The 22,864-nt window shown below is 36.6% G+C and overlaps 1 protein-coding gene across 3 annotated transcripts in view; it reads right to left on the bottom strand.

Annotated features, from left to right (window-relative positions):
* The window catches only part of TTC27 (tetratricopeptide repeat domain 27), a 106,356-nt gene that overhangs the window by 66,754 nt on the left and 16,738 nt on the right, over positions 1 to 22,864 (bottom strand). For all 3 annotated transcript variants that reach the window (XM_008493966.2, XM_030447259.1, XM_030447260.1), the window contains exons 6-9: positions 21,736 to 21,900; positions 16,403 to 16,539; positions 15,556 to 15,668; positions 7,410 to 7,476 (exon numbers count right to left, since the gene is read on the bottom strand). In XM_008493966.2, coding sequence (XP_008492188.2) covers positions 7,410 to 7,476; positions 15,556 to 15,668; positions 16,403 to 16,539; positions 21,736 to 21,900 — 482 coding nt within the window. The remainder of the gene's footprint in view (positions 1 to 7,409; positions 7,477 to 15,555; positions 15,669 to 16,402; positions 16,540 to 21,735; positions 21,901 to 22,864) is intronic.

Raw genomic sequence — 22,864 nt, 5'->3', positions numbered from 1 at the left:
TCAGACTCATTTATGACATACATTGCATGAACAGTCCACTAAGTGAGCTGTCAGTACAGAAGCATGGTAAGATGGTTTTATTTATTATCAAGTTCACCTTGTACTTTTCTCAAAGCAGCTAGAATAGAAGAATAGATAGAATCAACTGCACCTGCTTTTCTATTTTTAAAAACACCTAACACAAAACAAAAAACTGTGACATTTTAGTGATGATAAATGAATCAGAGTAATAAAATTTGAATACTTCAGATACCTTGCAAGGGAAGAAAAAAAAAAACATTTCTGCAATGAAGGACTATAGCATTCTCATCAAACCTATCCTAAATTGTGTAATAAGTATAAAAACATTATTCTTTTTCAATATAGACCAAAAAGAATGGGCTGCAGATAATGTTAAACTTCCAGTCCAAAATACAGATATGATACATTAAGAGAAAATGAAACTCAGTTGCTCAGAGACAGTAGCAAGTTGCCCAGCAAACAAGAATTCAACCACTTTCATTTTTTCAGATGCTATGGAACAAGCAAGATTAGAGTAATATTTGAAATGTTAGGAAAAAAGCAACAAATGAAGGGACAATACTAAAACTAGGCAAAGAAGACATTATCTTCTAATGTCCTAAGACATTGGGACAGAAGAACAGCTAAATATACTCCAAGAATAATTTTCCTTATGTACAATAAAAGAACAAAAATATAAGTTTACTTAGAAAAAAGAGAGACTTGGATTTACCCCATGTTTAGTTCATTGCCCTCTCCCCAGTCCAGCAGGCAGAACAGAAAACACTAAAAAGAGTGACTGCTAGTACAGATAACACAAATTGAACTGATTATCAGAATATTGTCAAAAAGGAAATATTAAGTGCTACATAGAGCAGCAAGAATGTATTATAGGGGGTTTAACTCCATCTTGTTGCAATGAGATCTTTCTTGCAGGAGTAAATTACAATAGTTATAACTGGTGAAGCACACAAGAGGGGGAAGGGGAAGCCTGCGACATGTCAAGTGGCTGTCAAGAGAGGTTGCTAGAAAAAAATAAGTGAGCTGCTGATAGATAAAAGGAGGGAGGAGGGGGAGAAAAAAGGCTGCTGTGGGAAAAAATGTTACTAACTGTCAAATTTGCCTGCTTAACTTCTCAAACCTTTAGACATGCAAATAATCTATTAATATTTAAACATGAAAATCATGTTCTCTTAGCACTGCAGTTCTCAGTGAGACCATTAAAATCTATTGCTTGAGTATTTCTGTACAGAATATATGAGAGAACAGACTATTCTACAAAACAAAGGCTATTCCAAATTTCTTTCAGCTCAGAAAGGCACACAACAAATCAGGAATCATCTCCTGTAAGATATGATGCAAGCAGAGTTGCAGATCCCGTGGACTCTAGGAAAAATGTAGACCACAGAGGAGAACAAAGTTGAAAGGGATAAAAGTGTCAATTATGCTGAAATCTGATATTGTGTAAAATAAAACAACTTCAAACAGACTCTTACTTAATCCCAGTTTTGGAATGGAATGCAATCTTCCATCCTGCCTCACAACACATGTACAACACCCAGTTACTTTACCCTAAAACATCTAGATTCACACAATACACAGCAGCAGCAAAATTAACTGACAACAGTAGGTTAACTCCCAATCCACAATAGGTTGTAAATATAAGTACCAGATGCCTTGTGATTAAGCTTCCAAGAAATCTAGTTCAGTCTTTGCACGTGATAGTCCAGCAGGAAGAGGCAGCTTTCTCTTCTGCTACTCACAACCCAAGTTCACAGTAATGTGTGATGGGCCAGAAAGCATCCATGCACTAAATTAGCAGCAAGCATTTAGGTCCTGACATTACTGGAAAATTATTCAGACTTTTTATTTAAAAGTACTTAGAAGTGCTTAGAAAAAAAATAGAAAGAAAATAGAACAGCTTGAAATTAATTTACTTTAAAAAAAAGTCTTAATAGTACTTGCAGGGCTTTGTGGAGAGTCTGTGCAGTGTTATAATCTCGTAACCAACAGAGGCTATTCAAAATGGGCAACTTAGCTTAGAAAAGAAGTGAAAGAGACTTTTTATAAAGCCACAAAAGTTACAGCAGCAGAGACACATGGCACTCTTAATGAGCTTTTCGATACTCTTGCTGGTTATAAAATGAAGAAAACTGCAGCCATTTTCTCAGCAGAGAAAAATGCACTGCTTTCATTTAAGCTATATAAACAGCTTCTCTTTAGAAACCAAATTGGCATCTTAGTTTTATAGAGATTTTGATAGGAAGGCTTAACATTAAAAATATAATATGCTGTGATTTGATTGCTCCCTAGATCCCCATTAATATCACAAATGCCATACAAAAGATGAGAAAAACAAGCAGTCCCATTTCCACCCTCTGCTCCCTCCTCCCAACACCCCCTTCATACAGTGAAAAGCACAAGTATTCATGTGTACATACACACACACACTCAATAAAATGTGCACTTTAATTCTTTGCTGTGGTTTTCAAAGGTACCATACAACATCAGTTTCTACTGCACTCAATAAATGCCCACCTCCAAAACCCAGTATCTGACTACGCATTCTCAAATTCCTCAGTAAAAACAGCCTCTTATGGAACCAGTAGCTCAACACAGTGAAAGAAAAAAGGTGTGAAGCATTCCCAACTGGTCCATCTTTCAAATACACAGTATTCCTTGAATTTTGACAGACTCTCCATGTTCTCCAAGCCCTTGATCAGAACTTGGTATCCTTCATGCTATTATTGGAACAATTTCAGAATGATCAGATATTTTTTGCAGAAGATGGTGAATAATTTTTAAGTTTTGTACTTTGAGCAAAAAAAAAAAAAAAAAAGCTATTACATTTTTTCCCTCATTAAGGGAGATATCATCACCTGTTCAAAGTATCAATAGACAGACAAGCTTCCAGAGCTTCTTTTTCCCAGTTTCCCAGTTTTTACTGCTTAATAATGAAACTAACCATTCTACTCTCTGTAAATGATGGAAGTCTCAAGAGTATAACAAATCAGTGTAACTAACTAGAATTAATTAAAAACATACCTGTTTCCCTAAACTGCTATGTGTGAGAAAAAGAGTATTTCATTCCCCTTAAAATCAATTGCTTAATTTTGTGTCTATTCCTCGGTGCAAGAGCTACATTAATTCTCACGTAAAGATACCAAATGGACAATATGAGCAGGAAAAAAAGAAAAGTAAATTTATCTAATTTCAACTGTAGATTAACAGTTTAGAAGTTGAAATATCATGCTGATAGGTGAGCAGATTTGACTAACACACATCAAAGAACTGAAATCCAAATTATTGTTCCTAGAGGAGCTATGCCAGCCAACAGGATTTCATACACAAGTCCAAAGGTTTTTATACACTTCCACACCTTGCTTCAAAATGTAGCAAACTAGCAGTAATTCCTAGTTAAAAAAGTTAGTACTTTTAGGGCAATGGCAATTATTCCCAAGCAACTTTGTAAACGAATCCTTTTGTATTTGATTGTAGTCACCAAGCGGTGACTGAGTAACTTGTGTTATTTTTATAACGGTAAACTATTTTGTTTAGAAATATATATACCTATCCTACAGATCTAGTAATTTTTAACTTTTATAGGTATACAAAAGGAATCTGGAATGCCTATTTGCCAAATTATACCTAGGATGAAGCAGGACCACATAATCTACTTGAGTTCATTTTGATCATCCTTTCCCTCTCATACTACCTGAGACTTTAATTCTCTCTGCTCAGAAAAAATTGCAGGTCACATGCATTTATTTGGCACCATCCAAAGAAACACAATGTCTTGACAATTCACTGACCTATTAAAAACACTTTACAATTTCTCAAGTTTCCTAAGATACCTTGAAATGCCCTTCTTTCTTCAGGAAACAAACTTCAGCAGATATCAGATGAATGCATGACAACCATCCAACCAGCCTGCAGATATAGGAATCCACATGTAGGCTCACATAGATGTGAGCCTACACACACACAAACACAGCAGTTTAAATGATGCTAAAGAAATTACTAGAGCATTGACATAATGCTCATTTGCCTGTCCCTCTGCCAAAGCTTGGTAAATACCTTAAAATACAAGGGATAAAATTTTCTGTGCTTCTAAATTTATTCACCTAACAGACACCGTAAGAACCAACACTGCATTAACATTCACACAGAATATTCCTGCTGCCAGGGAGCACAGTGATTGATTTTCTTTCCTTGGTTACTCAGAGTGAAGAAGCAGATGGGCTCAGTGGTTTTCTGCAGTGACTCTCCACAATTTTAGGGTCAGGTGCAAAATGCATAAAAATGCCACTATTGAATAGATATTCTATAAGTTAATATTGAATTCCTGTTTTCAGTTTCCAGGAAAGATTTGGGATGACAATATTACAATTCATACTTGTTCTTTTTTGTGTCTTGGGAGCATAGGTTAAGATCAAAGGACAAAATAATAGTAAGACTGAATTACATACCCCACACACAGTTTACTTGGAAGCATTAAACAGAAGTTTAAAAGAACACTATTCCAATATTTAAGTTTATTATTTCCTCTAATTTTTAGGCTAGCAGCTGCTTCTTGAAGTCACTGCTGTCCACTGCATTCTTCAGTACTACAGGGATCTAAATACCTGTTCATTTAGTGCTACAGATTCCTCCTCTTTGCTACTCAAAGCACAAAGTGATATCTTTCAGCTGTGTTTCTCTGGAGATCTATCCTGGCAATGGCTTATCTTGGAAGTGCAAAGCAAGCTGTAGCTGACTTAGAAACTCTATAAAAGGATAAATAATTAACTGAATGAAAACAAATTCCTCACAGTCACAGCAACAACTATTTAAGGAGCTAGTTCCATCCGCTCTTCTGTCATTTCTGATGAATCAGCCACTAGGTGGCAGAAAAACGCAGTTGAATTTTCTCACCATTGTGAAGAATTCACCCAACAGATCTCTCTCATCTCAGGTAACTTGAGACAACACGATCTCTCAAGCAATGTCGAAGACGACAGCAAATCAGATTATCTTTGTTACCTAGTATAAAATATTTTTTTCTCTGCTTTAAAAGCTGAAGAGTGTTTAAGTGTTTGAAAATTCAAGTGTTAAAACAAGTAAACCCCACAATTAGTTTTATTGTTCTGGAAAGTACACCATTATGGGAGTAGGGCCTATCTTGTTAAAGATGTTCTGTTATCACAATACCATTCCATTTAATATTAAAAGTAATAGAGTATGTAGGGAATTTATTTTGAAGTTCAGGTACATAGTGGCCACTTTTCCACCCAAGAATTATTCAAACAATAGTGGGAAGACTGAAATGGGAAGTATGCAGAAAAAGTCCCGGGAGTTTGACTGGAAACAGAGTATGAGAAGCAAAACTCTGACTTTTCACAAAACCCCCTCAATTTAGAAAATACATTATTTTAACAACAAAAGCAGCAGAGGGGGGTTTTTTAACAAAAATTTACACACTTCCTGAAATTCAATGCATTTGCATTAACAAATTCAATTAACATAATTTTTGAAAAAAATGTATACTGTAATAGTTCCATTAGTTAAAAAAAAAGTTTGCAGTACTCAGTTCAGAGTAAGCTCAGCAAGTTCAGAGAAAGTCAATGAAGCTCAGGAAGGGTCTGGAGCACAAGTCTTCTGAGAAGCAGCTGAGGGAAGTGGGGTGCTTCAGTCTGGAGAAAAGGAGTCTGAGAGAAACCTTACTGCTCTCTACAACTACCTGAATGGAGGCTGCAGTGAAGTGGTGGTCAGTTTCCTCTCCCTAGTAAAAAAATAATAGGGTGAGAGGAGACAGCCTGAAGTTGTGCCAGGGCTGGATTAGATTGGATGTTAATAGAAACTTCTTCACTGGAAGAATTTTAAAACACTGCAACAGGCTGCCCAGGAAGGTGGTTGAAACACCATCCCTGGAGGTGTTAAAAGACATGTAGTTGGGGTGCTTTTAGCACCAGATGTAGAATTAGGTTAATCGTTGGACTCAATGATCTTAAAGGCCTTTTGCAACCAGAACAGTTCTATGATTCTACTTTGTACGTACATATTCTTTCTCTAAAGTTTTCCCTTTCTTTTAATGGTCATCACTCTTTAATGTCCTTACTGGGTACTTCAATTACTACAATATGAAGTGAGAGTGGACAATTTTCTCTACATTTCATTTTTTTCAGGCTCTCTATTCCCACTTTAAAAAAATTGTCACCAAAACAAAACTGTAGTTCAAAACAAAATACTTCATAAACTATCAATATATCATGAGAAAGCACTATGATGATTGTAGCAATAATCAGAAAACCTACATAAACCAAACTGTTTTACAATTATTCACTCAGCTCCCTCATGCAGATCTTACAGGTCCTGTATTAGCATATGGACCTAAACAAACATTACTTTAAAACCAATTTAAACTATTTTACATTTATCTATCTAATAAAAAAAAGATTCTTTCCTAAGGATTGAACTTCCTATTACCATCACAAAAAAGCCCCATGAAACTTACCATAGTTGTTAGCCTTAGGATAGTGTCTACAGTATTTTCACATAACTATGAGAAATGAAATTGTAGCTCAGCTCAACTAAAATCAAAGGAATTTTTGCCGAGATCTTCAAATTCTTAACATAAATTTACTTTTTGAGATGGTACTACTATGGCAAAATGGTCTCAGACTACAGGGATTGGATAGGAGAGCAATCAACTTTTACTGCACCAAAGCTGAAGTTAGCATTGTGGAAAATAAGCAAAAATGGCAATATAACCACTGGCCTTTCTTACTCCACCTTCCCCATATAAACTGCTATTGAAAAATACACAAGAGCAAAAGAGACCAAGGAAGAAAGCAATTTGTGGTTTGTCTCAAGCATAAAAATAACACTCAAAAAGTACTGAGTTAGAATGTCTAGGTTTCTTTGAAGTTACAGAATTGTTCTGCAGCAAATCAGCCATTGAACTGGGAAGAAATTATCTAAGCAGAACATCTGATACGTAGATTGAATAAATCTGACTGAATAAAGCTGAAATTTCTTTCAAACTCCAATTAAACGCTGTTCAAAGAAGACACGTTTCAACACTGGTGCCATAGGAACATTTTCCTAGAAAAATGCATTGTTTAACATTACATTATATGTCATAGTTAATAAAAACTAAAGCATATGAAAAATGCTTTATGCATGTTTTTAGGCAAAATTAAATATTAAATGTCCAGCTTATCCTGAAAGAGGATGCCTCAAAACTGGGTTGGATTTCAGCATCACTTTAATTTCTTGAAATAAGAAAAAACTAACGAGAAACTGAGTGCTAAACCAAATTTGGTTAATAAAGAGTTCATGATTAATGTGACTGACAGGTTACTGCTTGGTACTTTACTTAAATATTAAGTGACACCATGTTTACTAAAAAGTCCAGATAAATCACTTACTGAAGTAAAGGCCAGAAGTTCCTCTTCAGTTAATTTGTGTATTGGATTGTTCTTCTGGAAGTCTATACTATAAGAAAAAAATTCAAAATAAACCAATGCTGATTTAATATTCAGAAAACAACTATATAGAACAGATTTTTCAAACATGCAAAAATCCAGAGGACATTCTGGAAAACAGTTACAATGCCAAATGCTGTGCACAGAGGGCCTAGACCTAGGGGGCAGTCACAGAAAAAAAGAATAATTCAAGGGACCAAGATGTTTTACTAGTGCCTTTCCAAGAGCATTTTTTAAATTGAAATGTCTTGCTGAGTTTAAGCTTATGGGAATAATAATTTTACAATCTTAAACAGTTTAAAATCCATTCCCTGTTTTCACAGAGGTCTGCTTTCAGTTAAAATTCCATGACTAATTGAACACAGATTCTGCAAAGTAAAAAAAAGCACTAAAGCTCAAAAAGTGCTGAAGAGTAAGCTCAAACACACCCCCTCTTTCTAGTCACTCAAGAAACAAAATCACAGGGTTGCATCTCACAAACCAGCATTACCAATAGCTTGTGGTACACAAAGAGGGAAAACCAGAATAATACACAGTGATGAGAATTAAAATTAGTTTATCCAGAATCAGACATGTTTACAGAGATGAAATATATATATATATATGGAGTTATATATATATTATAACTCCACACGGGTGGATGGTCTCTTTAGACAACAATTCACCAACATTTACAAATATACCATAAGAGGTACCTCAAAGCGTCACAAAGAGCAACAAGGATATAGTTCAAATGCCTTGCAAAAACAAAAGGTAGCAAGTGGAAATACATCCTAAATCATACCACAGAGTAGGGATCATCAGTAAGCCTGTAAAATGACTACATACGTAAGTTAAAATTCATCACATTATTCCTTAAACTTTGCAGCAGACTTCATGTTATAGGTTAAAACTGCAGTGATAGTAAATTAATTATGTTAGATCACAGACTGAAATATGCTTTCTACTTTACATACCTTATTTTGGAGACAAGACTTTACCCTAATCTGTTTTTTTTTCTTGCTATTTTGTCAACCCTTCTTCATACATATTATATAATTACCATTGAAGAGATGACAGTCAATATCTACATTAAAGCCCTGCCACTAGGTGGAAGAACAGGGCTCACAATAGAGGCTGCCTGCTGAAATCTCAATTATCTTTGAAAGGTCCTGGCAATAAAGAGGTTCCTAAAGACTGACAGAGAGCAAATGTCACTCCTATCTTCTGCAGGAGCAACAAGGAGGACCCAGGTTAGCCTCACCTCATTCCTTGAAAAAGACATGAAGGAAATCCTCCTTGAAACCGTATCCTAACATATGGAGGGAGTGGTCATTACAGATTTATGAAGGGGAAGTCTTGCTTTACTAAATTGATAACTCCCCATGACAGAATTACTAGCTTGGCAGATTTGGGAAGAGCAGTGGACATTGCCTACCTGGACTTCAATATGGCCTTCAGCACTGTTTTCCATAAGATCCTTATAAAGCAGCTGATACGTAGACAGTAATGTGGATTGAAAACTAGCTGAACAGGTAGGCCCAGAGAGTTCTGAGCAGCTGTACAAAGTCTCTTTGGAAGCCAAGAGCTAGTGGTGTAGCCCTGGGATCAATACAGTGTCCAATACCATACAAAATCTTTATTAAGTCTGAGTGATTGGGTAGAATATCCCCTCAGTTTGTTGATGGCACAAGATTAGGAGCAGCTGCTGATGTATGCTGTGCTGCCATCCACAGAGATCACTACAAACTGGAGAAACAGGCTGACAGGAACCTCATGCAAAGAGAAATGCAAAGTCCTGACTGTGCTTGGGCAGGGCGCTGAACAAGATGATCACCACCAGTCCCTTCCAACCTCAGTCAATCTGTGATATGAAGAACAAGAATGTGACAGAACAGTCTGCATGCTGTAGAATTTAGGTAGAATAAATCATGTTTGATTAACCAGATACTGTTTCATGATGAAATTACTAGATTAGTGGACTTTAGCTTGATAGGCACTTAACACTGTCTTCCATAACACTCTCACAGACAAACTGTTGAAATGTGGTCTAGAAAAATGCACAGCATGGTGGATTGAAGATCAGATGAACTGCCAGTCTCAAAAGATTATGATAAGCAACATGAAGTTCAGCTGGAAGCAAAGCAGTAGCAGTGTGTCACAGGGATCAGATTATGTTTAACATCTTAATTAACGACCTTAATGATGGGAAATGATGCAAAGTCCTGCACCTGGGGAGGGAGGAATAGCCCCATGTACCAGTACAGGGTGGCGGCAGATCATCTTGTAATGGGTGTGGCAGAGAAGGTCCTGATGAAAAGCAAGCTGAACATGAGCAATGTGTTGATACAAATGAGCAGAAGTTGAAGGAAGTGCTCTTGTGGCAAAGTCAACCAAACCCTCCTGGGCAGCATTAGCAATAGCACTGCCAGCAGCTCATTGGAGATGATCCTTCCCCTCTAACTCAGCATTGTAAAGACCAAACCGGGAGTGCTGTCACTAGCTCTGGGCTCCTCGGTTGGAGAGATGTGGAAAGACTGAAACAAGCCAAGCAAAGGGCTGCACAAATGGTTAAGACAGTGGAGCATTTGTCATACAAGGAGGGGGTGAGAAACCTGGAATGGTTTAACCTGGAGAAATAAAGGCTCAGGGCGACCTGATTGATGTGTTCAAATATCTGATGGCAGGGAGCAAACAGGACAGAACAAGACTCCTCTCAGCAGTGGCCAATGAAAGGACAAGAAAGAAAAAATGAGCACAAACTGAAATACAGAAAATTCCATTTTAAAAAAGTACCCAAAACCTTCATTAATGCAAGGGTGTGGTGTCTTCATCTCAAAGACAATCTGGACATAGCCATAAAAAACCTGCTCTTGTTGACTGTTTTAAGCTTGGCAGTTGGACCACATGATCTCTGGAGGTCCCTTTCAACCTCAATTTTACTAAACTTTCATTTTAAGATACTGAGTTTACATTTTTCAACCTTATATTTTGATAAAAAAGGAAATGAGAGTCTATTTCTTACCAGAAGCTAGAAATAAGATGACTTTTTACACTGTACTTTAAGAATTATCTCTACATTGTGACTGTTACTGGGTATCATGATGCTGATTTCTCTTGCCATCCTATTCCAAATACCTCCCGTAGAATACAAAAGGATTTTTCTTTTTCTAAGTTTTTTTTTTTACCCTTAATATTAGTTTTAAGAAAAATAATCTAATTTAATTTTTCTTCCTAAAGAATAACAAATGTAGTATTTATGCTCTGTCCAGAACATACTTTAGGCTCTACGGAACAACTAAAAGATGTGTCTCCCTAATGCATTTGCACTGTCTTCATACTTGAGTATACTTAATGAGGTTATACATAAGCTATGACAGTTGAAAGTAGATAGAGAAAACAGTTTGAGAAGTGCAGTAAATTGACATTTATTTACAAAGTTACTGAATACCCCAAATGAATTAAGAATCTGCTTTTCAGTACAGTACATTTCTCTGCCTTCTGGTGCTTCTAGTCTAAAATGATGAAGGTAGAAAAGGTAAACCACACTGATTTTCTTTTGGTAAATTTTAGCAAGGTGTAGCAACAATGTATTTTGAATTTTTTTCTGTACTATATTGGTTTTTACTTTTAAGTTATCTCTTCCCATCACTTGTTTATCTGTAGGCTGTGACAAAAGGCCCGAGTGCCTGATGTATTTTGTTTTTACCTCTAAATAAAAGACATGATAAAGCATTAAGATATAATAGAAGAATTCTAAGAGTAAGCAGCAAAGCATTCAAGACAGGAAAAAATAAAATTGATGCCATGGAAGTACTCCTATCTCTTTATCACAAAAAGAAACAGCTAACTATCTGTGCAGCAGAGTGCCAAGCCTCTTTGCTCATGGCATGAGTCTCTTCCACATTCCACTCCCAATTATATGGAGGAACTGAGTGAAATATAAAAAAAAAAACAGCCAACCAACCAGGCAACCAAAAAAACCCCAAAAGAAAAAGAAAGTTCTCTCCTTCAGCATTGCTAAAATGGTCATTCTTTAGGAAACATCAATATTCATCACACTAGGACAACATCCTAGAAAGAGTAGAAATGAAACATTTGGGATATGAAGGTACGAGTTTGAAACAAACTACTCTGACAATGCAAATGACGTTTGTACTGAGGATTGCAGCAAAATACAGGTAGGCTGAGATAAAGAGCAAAAGCATACTTACACCCCTTTCTGAGATTCAATTTTCTATTTCTACTAGGAGATTAGGATATTCTTTTCACCTCTTCTTTTGGAACTTAGATCTAACCTTAAAAGTGCTTTTCTTGTTGCTTTCTCATAAAAATTCCCACACAATTTCTGGGGGTTAGGGGCAATGATGATGATGATGATACTACAAAACTCCACTGAAGTAAACAAAACTGTCAGTGTGTGTAGTGACTTCTTGCTTTGGTTTTTTTTTAAAGAAAGCTAACACAGAAAATAAGAGCTGCACTCTCAATTTATTAAAAGGATGACATCTAAGTTATATAATAAAGAATCTACAAGCATAGCAGGTTTAAAGCTAATTATTCATAGCAATGTAAGTAAAAAGAGTAAAATGTACATATTTTTAAAAACTATTGAGAGAATCATGTGCACGTGCAAATATCTATGTGTATTGACATAAAATAAGCAGATTGTTCAAACCCGAACTGAAACTAAACAGCTACAGTATATAAGGTTCAAAGTTTCATGAAAAGCATTTTTTCACTCCTTTGATAGTAACAGTCCTGTGGTTAATCAACCAGCTAGTTTTATCCTTTAACAATACAGGCACACAATAAAAATAAAACTGGGGGGGGGGGGGGGGGGGGGGGGGGGGGGGGGGGGGGGGGGGGGGGGGGGGGGGGGGAGAAAGTTGGGTGACAGAGGATGGGTACCACTGATCAGAATTTTTATATGAAAGACTTTCATATTACTGTTGGGAAGAACATGATCAGAAAGCTGAAAAATAAATATTTTTTTGTCGATGACAATTTGTATGTTAATGAGCTATTACAGTAATGCATCTTCACACAGACAAAAAACCCCAATGTTATTGGTCAGCATTTTTTAAAGTTTTAGACAATACTGCTGGGAAATGAGTCTATCACAGATATCACTGAGGTTTTTTTTCCTTCCTTGAGAAAATGTTTCCTGAAAATGGCAAAGTAATAAAGAATTTGTCTGCTTCAGTTACTTCTTTCCTTGTCCAAAGTTGGCAGAAACACTTACAGACTTCTTGAGGTAGTCAACTAAAGTGACTAAACAGTAGTCACTAATAGTAATCTGACTTCAGGTGAAAAATAACAAAGTTTATCTGGGGATGGGGCAGGAAGGAGGGGGAGAGTAAAAACAACACCAAGAAAACTTCAAATATTTTTGAAGCATTAAGTGACATGAGCATAGCTTTTGAAAAGTATGGGTAAACCAAGAGACAATTAAATTTTGACAAAATTGGAACTTATTTTGCAGCCTCCTAAACATACAGTAATTCAAGCAGAAAGGATTAATCCTCTCCTTATTCCAGACAGATTGTTGTCACAGATTTTTGAAGCATGTGGATGCAGTTCTTCTAGATCAAAGCAGTGCTAAAATAGGTCTCTAATTTCCATTTCTGCCATATCCATGTACAATGCTTTGAGACACATAAGTACAGTAATGCAAACATTGAAAGATAAAGAGAAAAATGAAATTGTTTTAATGATTTCCCATACGGAATCAAATCAAATTTAAAACTGTACTTTAAATCAGAACCTAGATTAGAATTGTAGTTTGGTTTAAAGCAATTTTAACAACCGTGTTAGTTCTTGTAAGAGTACCTCCCAAATATTTCATGCTATTCCCCAAATATGTTCTGATTTCAAGGACAGGTTTATACATTTATCCTAGAGAATTTCAGCAGTTGAAATCAGAGTGGAATTTAGGATCTGCTGCTGTAGGATCTATAATAGGCATCTTTTCACAACAATATGAAGAGAAGTCACTAATCACCACATCATCCAACTCAGCAAAATGTTTCCCGTCCACTCTTGAACCTTGTCTTATGGAGCTCAATGAAACAGAAGAGGAAAAGAAAGCAAAGAGAAACAAGGCAGTCTTAAGACATCTAAAACACTAAGCCAGAACCTTAAGAGTAAGAACTACTTTGTAGAACAAAATAAGTATTTTCTAGTAAGTCAGCAAGAGCTGATTGCCTATAATTTACAATTTACAACCAGGATTTTAATCTGATTACTCAGAGGTACACTGGCAGTCTAATGAATAAGGGATCCAGTTTAACTACCTAGCTATATAGTTTGGGACTTAATTAGCTATAATCTTCTTAACAGTGGGATTAACAGCAATCATTCCAAACTATTACTTTTTGGATTATGAGTAAATACTTCTGTTTCAAGAACTGATTTGGAAAGTTAACAAATGTTAACACTGAAACAAGCTATAAAACTGCCAGTGGTCTTCAAGTAGCTGGAGATGTATTAAAAAGCAGAATACAAAAAGGATAAAAAACTTTGGAAGACTAACCATTAATAATGAAATTATTTAAAAATATAATTACAGAGTCCAAGAAATGCTTAAGGAGCAACTAAGCAAAAGAGTAAAAAATCAGCATCAACTCTTCCCTTCCAATAGAAAAAGAACAAAATGACAGCAAAATGACAGTAGAAGAGCCACTGAAGAGAACTTATACAAATTAATTGCATTAGTATTTATTATTAAAGAACACAGTAAAATTCCCACCTTTTCTCTTACCCCTTGGGTAACAGAAAGAATTACATGAGAGAAGAATCTTTCTCAAATTAAAAAGCTGCAAAAGATGTCATACGCCAAGAGGCGGGATACTAAGAAGTCAACAAGACTAAGAAGTCGTTTTAGCAGGTGTGTTAATCTTTTAAATGAAAAATGGACACACCAAACAAAATGATAATTTTGTAAAATTTGGGAAGTACTCATAAAAACCTTTCAAGTTATTACTGTCTTCTATTCTGAGCATTCTGAATAGCAAGACAGGAAGTTCATTTCCCAGTGGAATCACACAGCTGGATGTACAGCAATATATTTTGCAGCAAAGAGTTTAAACAGCCATAAACTGACCATAGTGAGATCACTATGCTGTACTGGATTGTTTAAAAAAAAATAATTATAATTTACATTATATGCCTGTAAAGACGAGCCAGAGTGCCAAAAAGTATTTAACAGAAAAACCTTATCAACTTTAATGCTGTCCAAGATTTTATGTTGAAGGTTTTTTTTTTCCCATAGGACAATGTGTAAGCTCTGGCCTTTCACAGTTAGTTTAACATAACCTTTTCCATCTCAATGGTTTGGAAAAGAGAATGTTCTTCCCTATAAAAAGAGATGAAACCAGTTGTCTACCGCTGCTGCCTTGTGCTAACTGTCTAAAATTCCTTCAGCATCCATGCAAAATACAGATAAATGTAGGGAGTAATTCAATCCATTGTAAAATAAATTCCTGAAGTGAGATGAATCACACTCTGTATTTGCCCTCTCCATTAAATAAAGAACAGACAGACAACTAAGATTAGACTGTCAAATTTCAAGGAGCTGAATGTTTTTGTTTCACCTACCCAAGTTTCCCATGATGCTTCCATTGCCAATAAGCATATAGGGATTTTTTTTTTTTCCTATTTTTTAATAGATTTAAAAGTTCATCTTTCATGATTCTGTTAAAAATCCTTTAGTCGTAATGCTATTTAGTGCTTACACACTTGATTCAAGTATCCTTCTACAGCTCACTGTGTAAGCTGTACATGGTTATCCACTATATTACTATATAATAAAAGTTAGTCTTCCTGATGCTTTCCTTACTGGTGCAAAGTCATTGACTGAGGTACCTCTACTATATGAGACACTATTTACCTGGTATGATCCTTGAGAAATAGGAAAAGGTTAATTAATAAGCAGCCACTGGACACTCTACTAAAATTTCTACAACACAGCAGCCTATATGATGTGGAAGGAAAACAAGTCCTATCAGCTCAGCAATTCATTATTTCATTATTAAAATGGTTCATGCAGGGATTTTTAAAAGTATGATTTATTTAGTATTTTTTTTTAAGTAACCATGACCTAACTTACCATAGCCCAAGGATTACAGCAAGCTCTTCTGCACACAAATCAGGGACCTGGTACTGGTCAGCATCTGCTAATTTTATCTCATTAAGCACCGTATCATCATTTAAATCATAATTCTGTAGGAGGAAAAAGTATTTTAAAATAGATATAAAAAGTTGCAGAGAAATTTGTTCCATCAAATTATGAAAAAAAAAACAGATGTGTGTGAAAAAGGACAATACCAACATCAGAAAATGTCAGAATGGAAACTAATTTACCATGATTATGACAGAATAACTAACTGACCAATCCAGCAGAAGGAAGAATCATCCAGACCACTTTTGCTACAAGTATACCAGTTGTCATGCAGGAGGAAGGGCATTTAGAGAAACTTGAAGATTACCTGAATATTGATTTTCTACTTAAATAAGGGCTGACAGGGATTTTCTTTTTCAAGTTGTTGCCCATATTATTATCAACAATTTCCTCCTCTGTTACATGTATATACAGACAAGCTGACACAGATTAGTGTTAAATGCTTTCCTAACATGCAGTTTTTCATGCTAGCAACCATGTACCCCTGGAAATATATGGATTTCTTTTGAAATAAGCAGCGACTAAGTAAAGCACACCTTCTTCCAGTACAGTTCAATTCCTTAGCTGAGTAGCAACATCTATCTTGCAGTCTTATGCTGTTTTACCCCATGTCCATTAATATTATTCAAACAACTGCCCCACGTCTTCCAAAAGCCTTCAGAAATCTTATATGAATTTCTATTAGATGCCACACACTTTTAGCTTGATGATACCCAAGAAAAGCTCCAGAACATTTTCATTTTAAAAATAAAAGCATTTCTTCTCAAATACATACCATTGTTAGGTTTTCAAGAGGCGTTGGAGCCGGACTTAGTTCACTGTGAGGAAGGAGGAATTCGTCTGTTCTTTGGACATCCAAAATAAGCTGTGCAACATATTTTTCCTGAAATCGCGTTCTCTTCCCCAAAGCACCTAGAGAAAATCAATGTAAGTTTATATTAATGAACACTAGGACCAGTAATCCCATCATATACTAAAAAGTTGCTTACAGAAAAACAACATAAAACACACACTGAGAATTAACCTATGAAATCTGTAAGTGGCTTAATTCTGCTTTGATCTTTTTGCAGTCAACTATGTGTGTTCTCACTGCTACCTGTGACATACAAAGAAATGTGTATTACAAATATACAAGCACAGATATATAGGTCTTGCAAAGCTACTTTCATGTACATTCCCCATTACCCACCAAATTACCTCTCAAATACTCAGTCATCTAGTTCCAACAGTTTCCTACTTATTCCCAAACAATAAACCATAATTATTCCCTTTGTCTGCTAGAAGGTCATGACAACATGAAGACATGAAAACCCTATATCTTACAGACCACAACACTGAATATTTAAAATCTTTATTTGAAGACAAAGGTCCTTCATAGATCCTTTTCCACAAAGGATCACAGACATGACATTACCAGAATATGGCATGTAAAACGATGTAAAAAGTAACATGGGAGAGATTAAAAGAGCAAAGCACTGAAGGCTGTCTACTGAATTTGTCAATGTGTAATACGATGTGAAATTCCTCTCAGCATTGATTCCTCAGTTCTTCGTTGTACCCTCAGAAAATTTTTACTAGCCTTTAAGGTGGCAATTGACATTTACAGCAAATTGAAAAGAAAAATATGTCTGTCCTTCCTCTGGTAGGAACCTGCAAAATCACAGAACAAACAACAGAATCCTAACCAGTGCAAAATGGAGCTAAAAATTACTCTATATAATTTTGATGTTTGCTTACTTAGTATTAATATGATACAATGCTCAGATAATGTGAACTGTCAAAGTCAAATAGGAGCAACAGAAGACTGAATGCTGATCCATTGGCGAATGTCACGCCAATCCACAAGAAGGGCCGGAAGGAAGACCCGGGAAACTACAGGCCTGTCAGCCTGACCTCAGTGCCTGGCAGAGTTATGGAGCAGATCATCCTGGGGGCAATCACACAGCACCTGCAGGATGGACAGGGGATCAGACCCAGCCAGCATGGGTTTAGGAAGGGCAGGTCCTGTCTGACCAACCTGATCTCCTTTTATGATCAGGTGACCCGCCTGGTGGATGAGGGGAAGGCTGTGGATGTGGTCTATCTGGACTTCAGCAAGGCCTTCGACACCGTCTCCCACAGCATCCTCCTGAGAAAGCTGGCTGCCCACAGCTTGGACAAGCGTACTCTGCACTGGGTTAGGAACTGGCTGGAGGGCCGGGCCCAGAGAGTGGTGCTGAATGGGGCTGCTTCCAGTTGGCGGCCGGTCACCAGCGGTGTCCCCCAGGGATCAGTACTGGGCCCAGTCCTGTTCAATATCTTCATTGATGACTTGGATGAGGGGATTGAGTCCATCATCAGCAAGTTTGCCGATGACACCAAGCTGGGGAGAAGTGTTGATCAGCTGGAAGGCAGGAGGGCTCTGCAGAGGGACCTGGACAGACTGGAGAGATGGGCTGACTCCAATGGGATGAGCTTCAACAAGGCCAAGTGCCGGGTCCTCCACTTTGGCCACAACAACCCTATGCAGCGCTACAAGCTGGGGACAGAGTGGTTGGAGAGCAGCCAGGCAGAAAGGGACCTGGGAGTCTGGATTGACAGGAAGCTGAACATGAGCCAGCAGTGTGCCCAGGTGGCCAAGAAGGCCAATGGCATCCTGGCATGTATCAGAAACAGCGTCACCAGCAGGTCCAAGGAGGTGATTCTGCCCCTATACTCAGCCCTGGTAAGGCCACACCTTGAGTACTGTGTTCAGTTCTGGACCCCTCAGTTCAGGAAGGATATTGAGGTCCTTGAACAGGTCCAAAGGAGGGCAACCAGGCTGGTGAAGGGACTCGAACACAGATCCTATGAGGAGAGGCTGAGGGAGCTGGGGCTGTTCAGCCTGAGGAAGAGGAGGCTCAGGGGAGACCTCATTGCTCTCTACAACTACCTGAAAGGAGGATGGAGCCAGGCAGGGGTTGGTCTCTTTTCCCAGGCAACTCTCAAAAAGACAAGAGGGCATGGTCTTAAATTGTGCCGGGGGAAGTTCAGATTGGCTATTAGAAAGAATTTTTTCACAGAAAGGGTGATCAGACATTGGAACGGGCTGCCTGGGGAGGTGGTGGACTCTTCGTCCCTGGAGACATTTAAAAAGCGACTCGATATGGCACTCAGTGCCATGGTCTAGTGACTGTGGCGGTAGCTGATCAAGGGTTGGACTCGATGATCTCTGAGGTCCCTTCCAACCCAGCCTATTCTATGATTCTATGATTCTATGATTTTTCCTTTTGCAGAACCCACTATTATCAACTAAAGCTCTTAATTTCACTAACACTATGAAAATTTTGCAGGGTGTGAAATGAGGTAAAGATGATTGACTGCTCATATCATAAAGGCTGAGGATGAGACAATTGTCAGTAAGAAAAACCTGGTCAGGTACTGACACAGCAGTCAATCCCTTCTATTCCTGGAAGTGAAAAAAGAGCAGTAGGGAAGCCAGAAATGAAACCGATTTCTCCTTTTTTGCCAACTACCCCTTTTAGTGGGAGAGCCCTGTGCTAAGAGTTTATGAAGAAAAAGATTCTAAAAATATCACCTTAAAATCACAAGGCACCCTCCAGAGAAGACAGAAATACACAGAAAGAAATGTTGGGCAACAAGTCATATTAATTTTATGCACTAGCACTCACTCTATTTTAACAATGCTTGAAAATCACTATTTTGTAATTCACTTCCTATTCTGACTTACTGCTTAAACAGCTGAATAAAACACTTGCAAAGTTATGCTGATTACCAATACATTTTCTTGGTACCATTGGGAAAGTGTGATTTGGTTATGTTCCAAGATGCACCCATATGCTGACTATATTTTTTTAAGTGAAGAATCCTTGTTATTACAGGGACAATACATAATAATTTTAATTTGGAAAACATATATCGTGTTTAAGTTGAGGGGGAAATGATCTTGCTTTATACCATCCTCAAAATAGAGGGAATCTATGCAGAGACTTTCTATTTCGTATTGAAAGTTCCAAGGGGTGCACTACTGGTCATGAAAACAATAAGCAGACAAGACACAGTTCTCCGAGTTGAGCATTATTCATCCTCTAGATCTGTTGATTTTATATTAATTTTTTATTACTACCCTTCACTTATATGCAAGATGGACCAGTCTTATACTGGAAATTGTTTTTGTGGAGTTATTGGCAGTTGTGACTCACTGCAAGGGACATAAGGATACTTTAAAATAAATAATGAACACAGAACAAACAAATAGGACTTTAAGAAATACATGAGCCAAAACAAGTATGATTTATTCAGATTTCTAAAATCACTTAGGAAAATATTGGTTCTAAATTCTCTCTTTTAGAACAGCATACATCTCCACGTCATAATAAAATGTTCAACTAATTCAGATTACAACCATTAGAGAATAAAAACATCCTAGAATGCTTTCCTAAAATGGAAATGCCTTCCAAAAGCCTTATAAACATCTTTGCTAAAGGTTGAATTTTTACATTAAAGCAAAGTCTTTTTTGATGATGTAACATTCCTTCCATTTAGCTCAAACATGCATGTCAAATGAATTTGTCTAGAATGCCAACAATTCCCACATGTTCAATTCAGCTGCCTTCAGGTTAAACATCATTCATAAGTATTCTAATAGATTTATGGAGACAAACCACAGAACTTGTAGGAGTTTCACAATATCTGGGACTCAACTCTTAGTAAAGTGATAAAAAATACAAATAATTCCACTTCATCCAGATTCCCCTCAAAAAAGAGGCTTCTTTCTATATTAGATTTAAGGAAATTATTCATTCAAGATCTAAAGATATCCTTTAAAGGGAAAAACAACAACTACCATGTAGCTGCCAATTGAGGCATATCAGTGAATAGCCACCAGCCACTGTGATTTTACTTGTTCTTAGTTAATTAAATTTTTATAGCTCGACTATCACTTATGTTTTTGATTAAAAACACAAAAAACTACCTTATAATATCAAATTTGCAGCACATGCCACACATGGAAAACATCACACATACAGCATATGTTGTGCATCAAAAAAAAGGGCAGACTCAATCAAAATACATGGAATTCTTTCAAACAAACATATGGAGATTACTCCTATGTGACAGATACCAATGAATACAACGTATAAGTTATAGTACTTAGAGTTATGCAAAAACACTGTGCCACAACATTTTCATTGCAGATTTTACAAAATAAACCTTTAAAACCTTTAAAGAATGAGCACTGAGCTCCTCAAAAGTTGTTGGGTTTTGTGGGGGTTTGTTTGTTTTCTGATTTATAGATAAAATTATTAAACTGACTCAGGATATTAACAGGGATAGCTGCAGCTCCTATCTAAATATAAAGGAACAGCAAGCTTTGTGACATACAGTACTGTAAGGTAAGGAGACTGTTTGGTTCCTAAGTACTTTCCACTAATAATATAGAAAAGCTATATAAAGGTTTTTTGCATTTCTACTCAGTCTGTTCAAGAATTCTCACAAAGAAAAGGTGCATTTTATGTCATTTGGATCATATAGCAGGACCACATCTTACACGTGTAATTTGAAATGAAGTTGCTAGAATAGTTTCTTAATGGATAACTATAAACTCTCTGTAGTGATTGAAACCTTGATTTTTCAGTTAATCTGAAATTTTATTTTTCTACTTATTTCCTGTGAGAAAAGCAGTCTTGACAGTAACTTTAAAATGCTATTTACATGTAGCACATGTAGGCTTAAAAGGAGAAAGACTGCATCAAATCATTCTGCAGAATTCTTCATAAGTGTCTCCAAACAAGCAAACAAAAAATATTCATCATGATACTAGCTAGAGTTTCAGGAGTCTCACAAGAGAGAGAACTGCACCTAGAAATTTGATATGAAACATGACAAGGATCATAATACCACAGCTGCTCAGATACCCATACTAGGGATAATATTGTAACTAGACAGCATATTTCCTTTTCCAAGCTATACTAATTCTTAGAAGGCAAATAAGTCTTGCCTGCTAACCTTGTAAAGCTTATTCAAAATACAGGTCTTTTTACTTGGATGTGTAACAAAAATCTCAACAAGCTGTAGGATTGTTTGTCCAACCAGCCATCCCCCACAGACTGTAAAAGAAAAACTTACCTGTCAGATTAATCTGAAGTTTGATTATGTCTTTAGCTGTATTGAAACATTGCTTAGCTTTTTTATACTCATAGTAATACAAAAACATATAGGCACACTCAAGATGAAACTGAACAGCTAGGTGCCAGCTTTCACCATCTGTAAACAAAGTTTCTGCTTCTGTCACTGCAAATTAAGAAAAAGAAAAGCTGTAAGAATGCAGTTCAGGAAAATTATATTAAAAAAAACACATTTAAAATTCAAGGAAAATCTGTTATGATATTCTCTGCACCTCCACACATGTCAAAATCCACAGTTGGTGCAGGAATGATATGCGCTGTCTAAAGCACTTTTTCAAGTTTTGTATGTAAGGACTACTACTAGAAAAAACAGAAGCTTAATACCTGCTTATAGTCCACAGTAAAGCTGAATTGGGACACACTACTTTTGCAGGAAATAAACAACTCTAATTCTCTTGGAGATGCTGAAGAACATGGGGCTCAATATAGAACACTGAGATAATACCCTCCACCTAAGAAGCAGGCTTCAAGTGAGAAAGTTTCACCAGCAGATTGAGCATTGAATGGGGACGTGGGTTTTTTTAAGGTTGGCGGGGTTTTTTGTTTGTTTTGTGTGGTTTTGTTGTGATAGCTTTGTTGTTTTTTGGTGGTTTGTTGTGTTTTTTTTTAATTGCCCATTTGCTGAGTGGAAGATCATGTTCTCAATGTGAACAGGAAAAAATAGCTTTGTAAATGAAACTGAAATCATTAGCAGCAAATACTTCTAGAATAGAATAGAGAAGCACTTGCATTTCTTATATATATTTCTTTATTTTGTCAGGAAATGTTTACACTTCAGTGACATACACTCTACATAAAGAAACAATCTGAGGTTTTAATGTATTTGCTTATATTTATCATGTAACACATTCTCTTTTTCAAAAAGAGAATAATGTCCACAGGACCATGAAACAACTGCTTTTCTAAAAGAAAAGCTTTGGCTATTTGTAAAAAGAACAGAAAAAAATAAAATGAGTAAACAATTTAGCACATCTGCCATCTCTACTTGCTTTATTTCAGGTATCCAAAGCCACTATGTTGGTTTCCCAAAGGACAAAAATCCTATTTACATAAGGAAAAAATAACATGAG

Source organism: Calypte anna, chromosome 3 (assembly GCF_003957555.1).
Source record: "Calypte anna isolate BGI_N300 chromosome 3, bCalAnn1_v1.p, whole genome shotgun sequence".
Lineage (NCBI taxonomy): Eukaryota > Metazoa > Chordata > Aves > Apodiformes > Trochilidae > Calypte > Calypte anna.
Note: the sequence above shows the minus strand (reverse complement) of the source record. Positions and strands in the feature narration are given on the sequence as shown.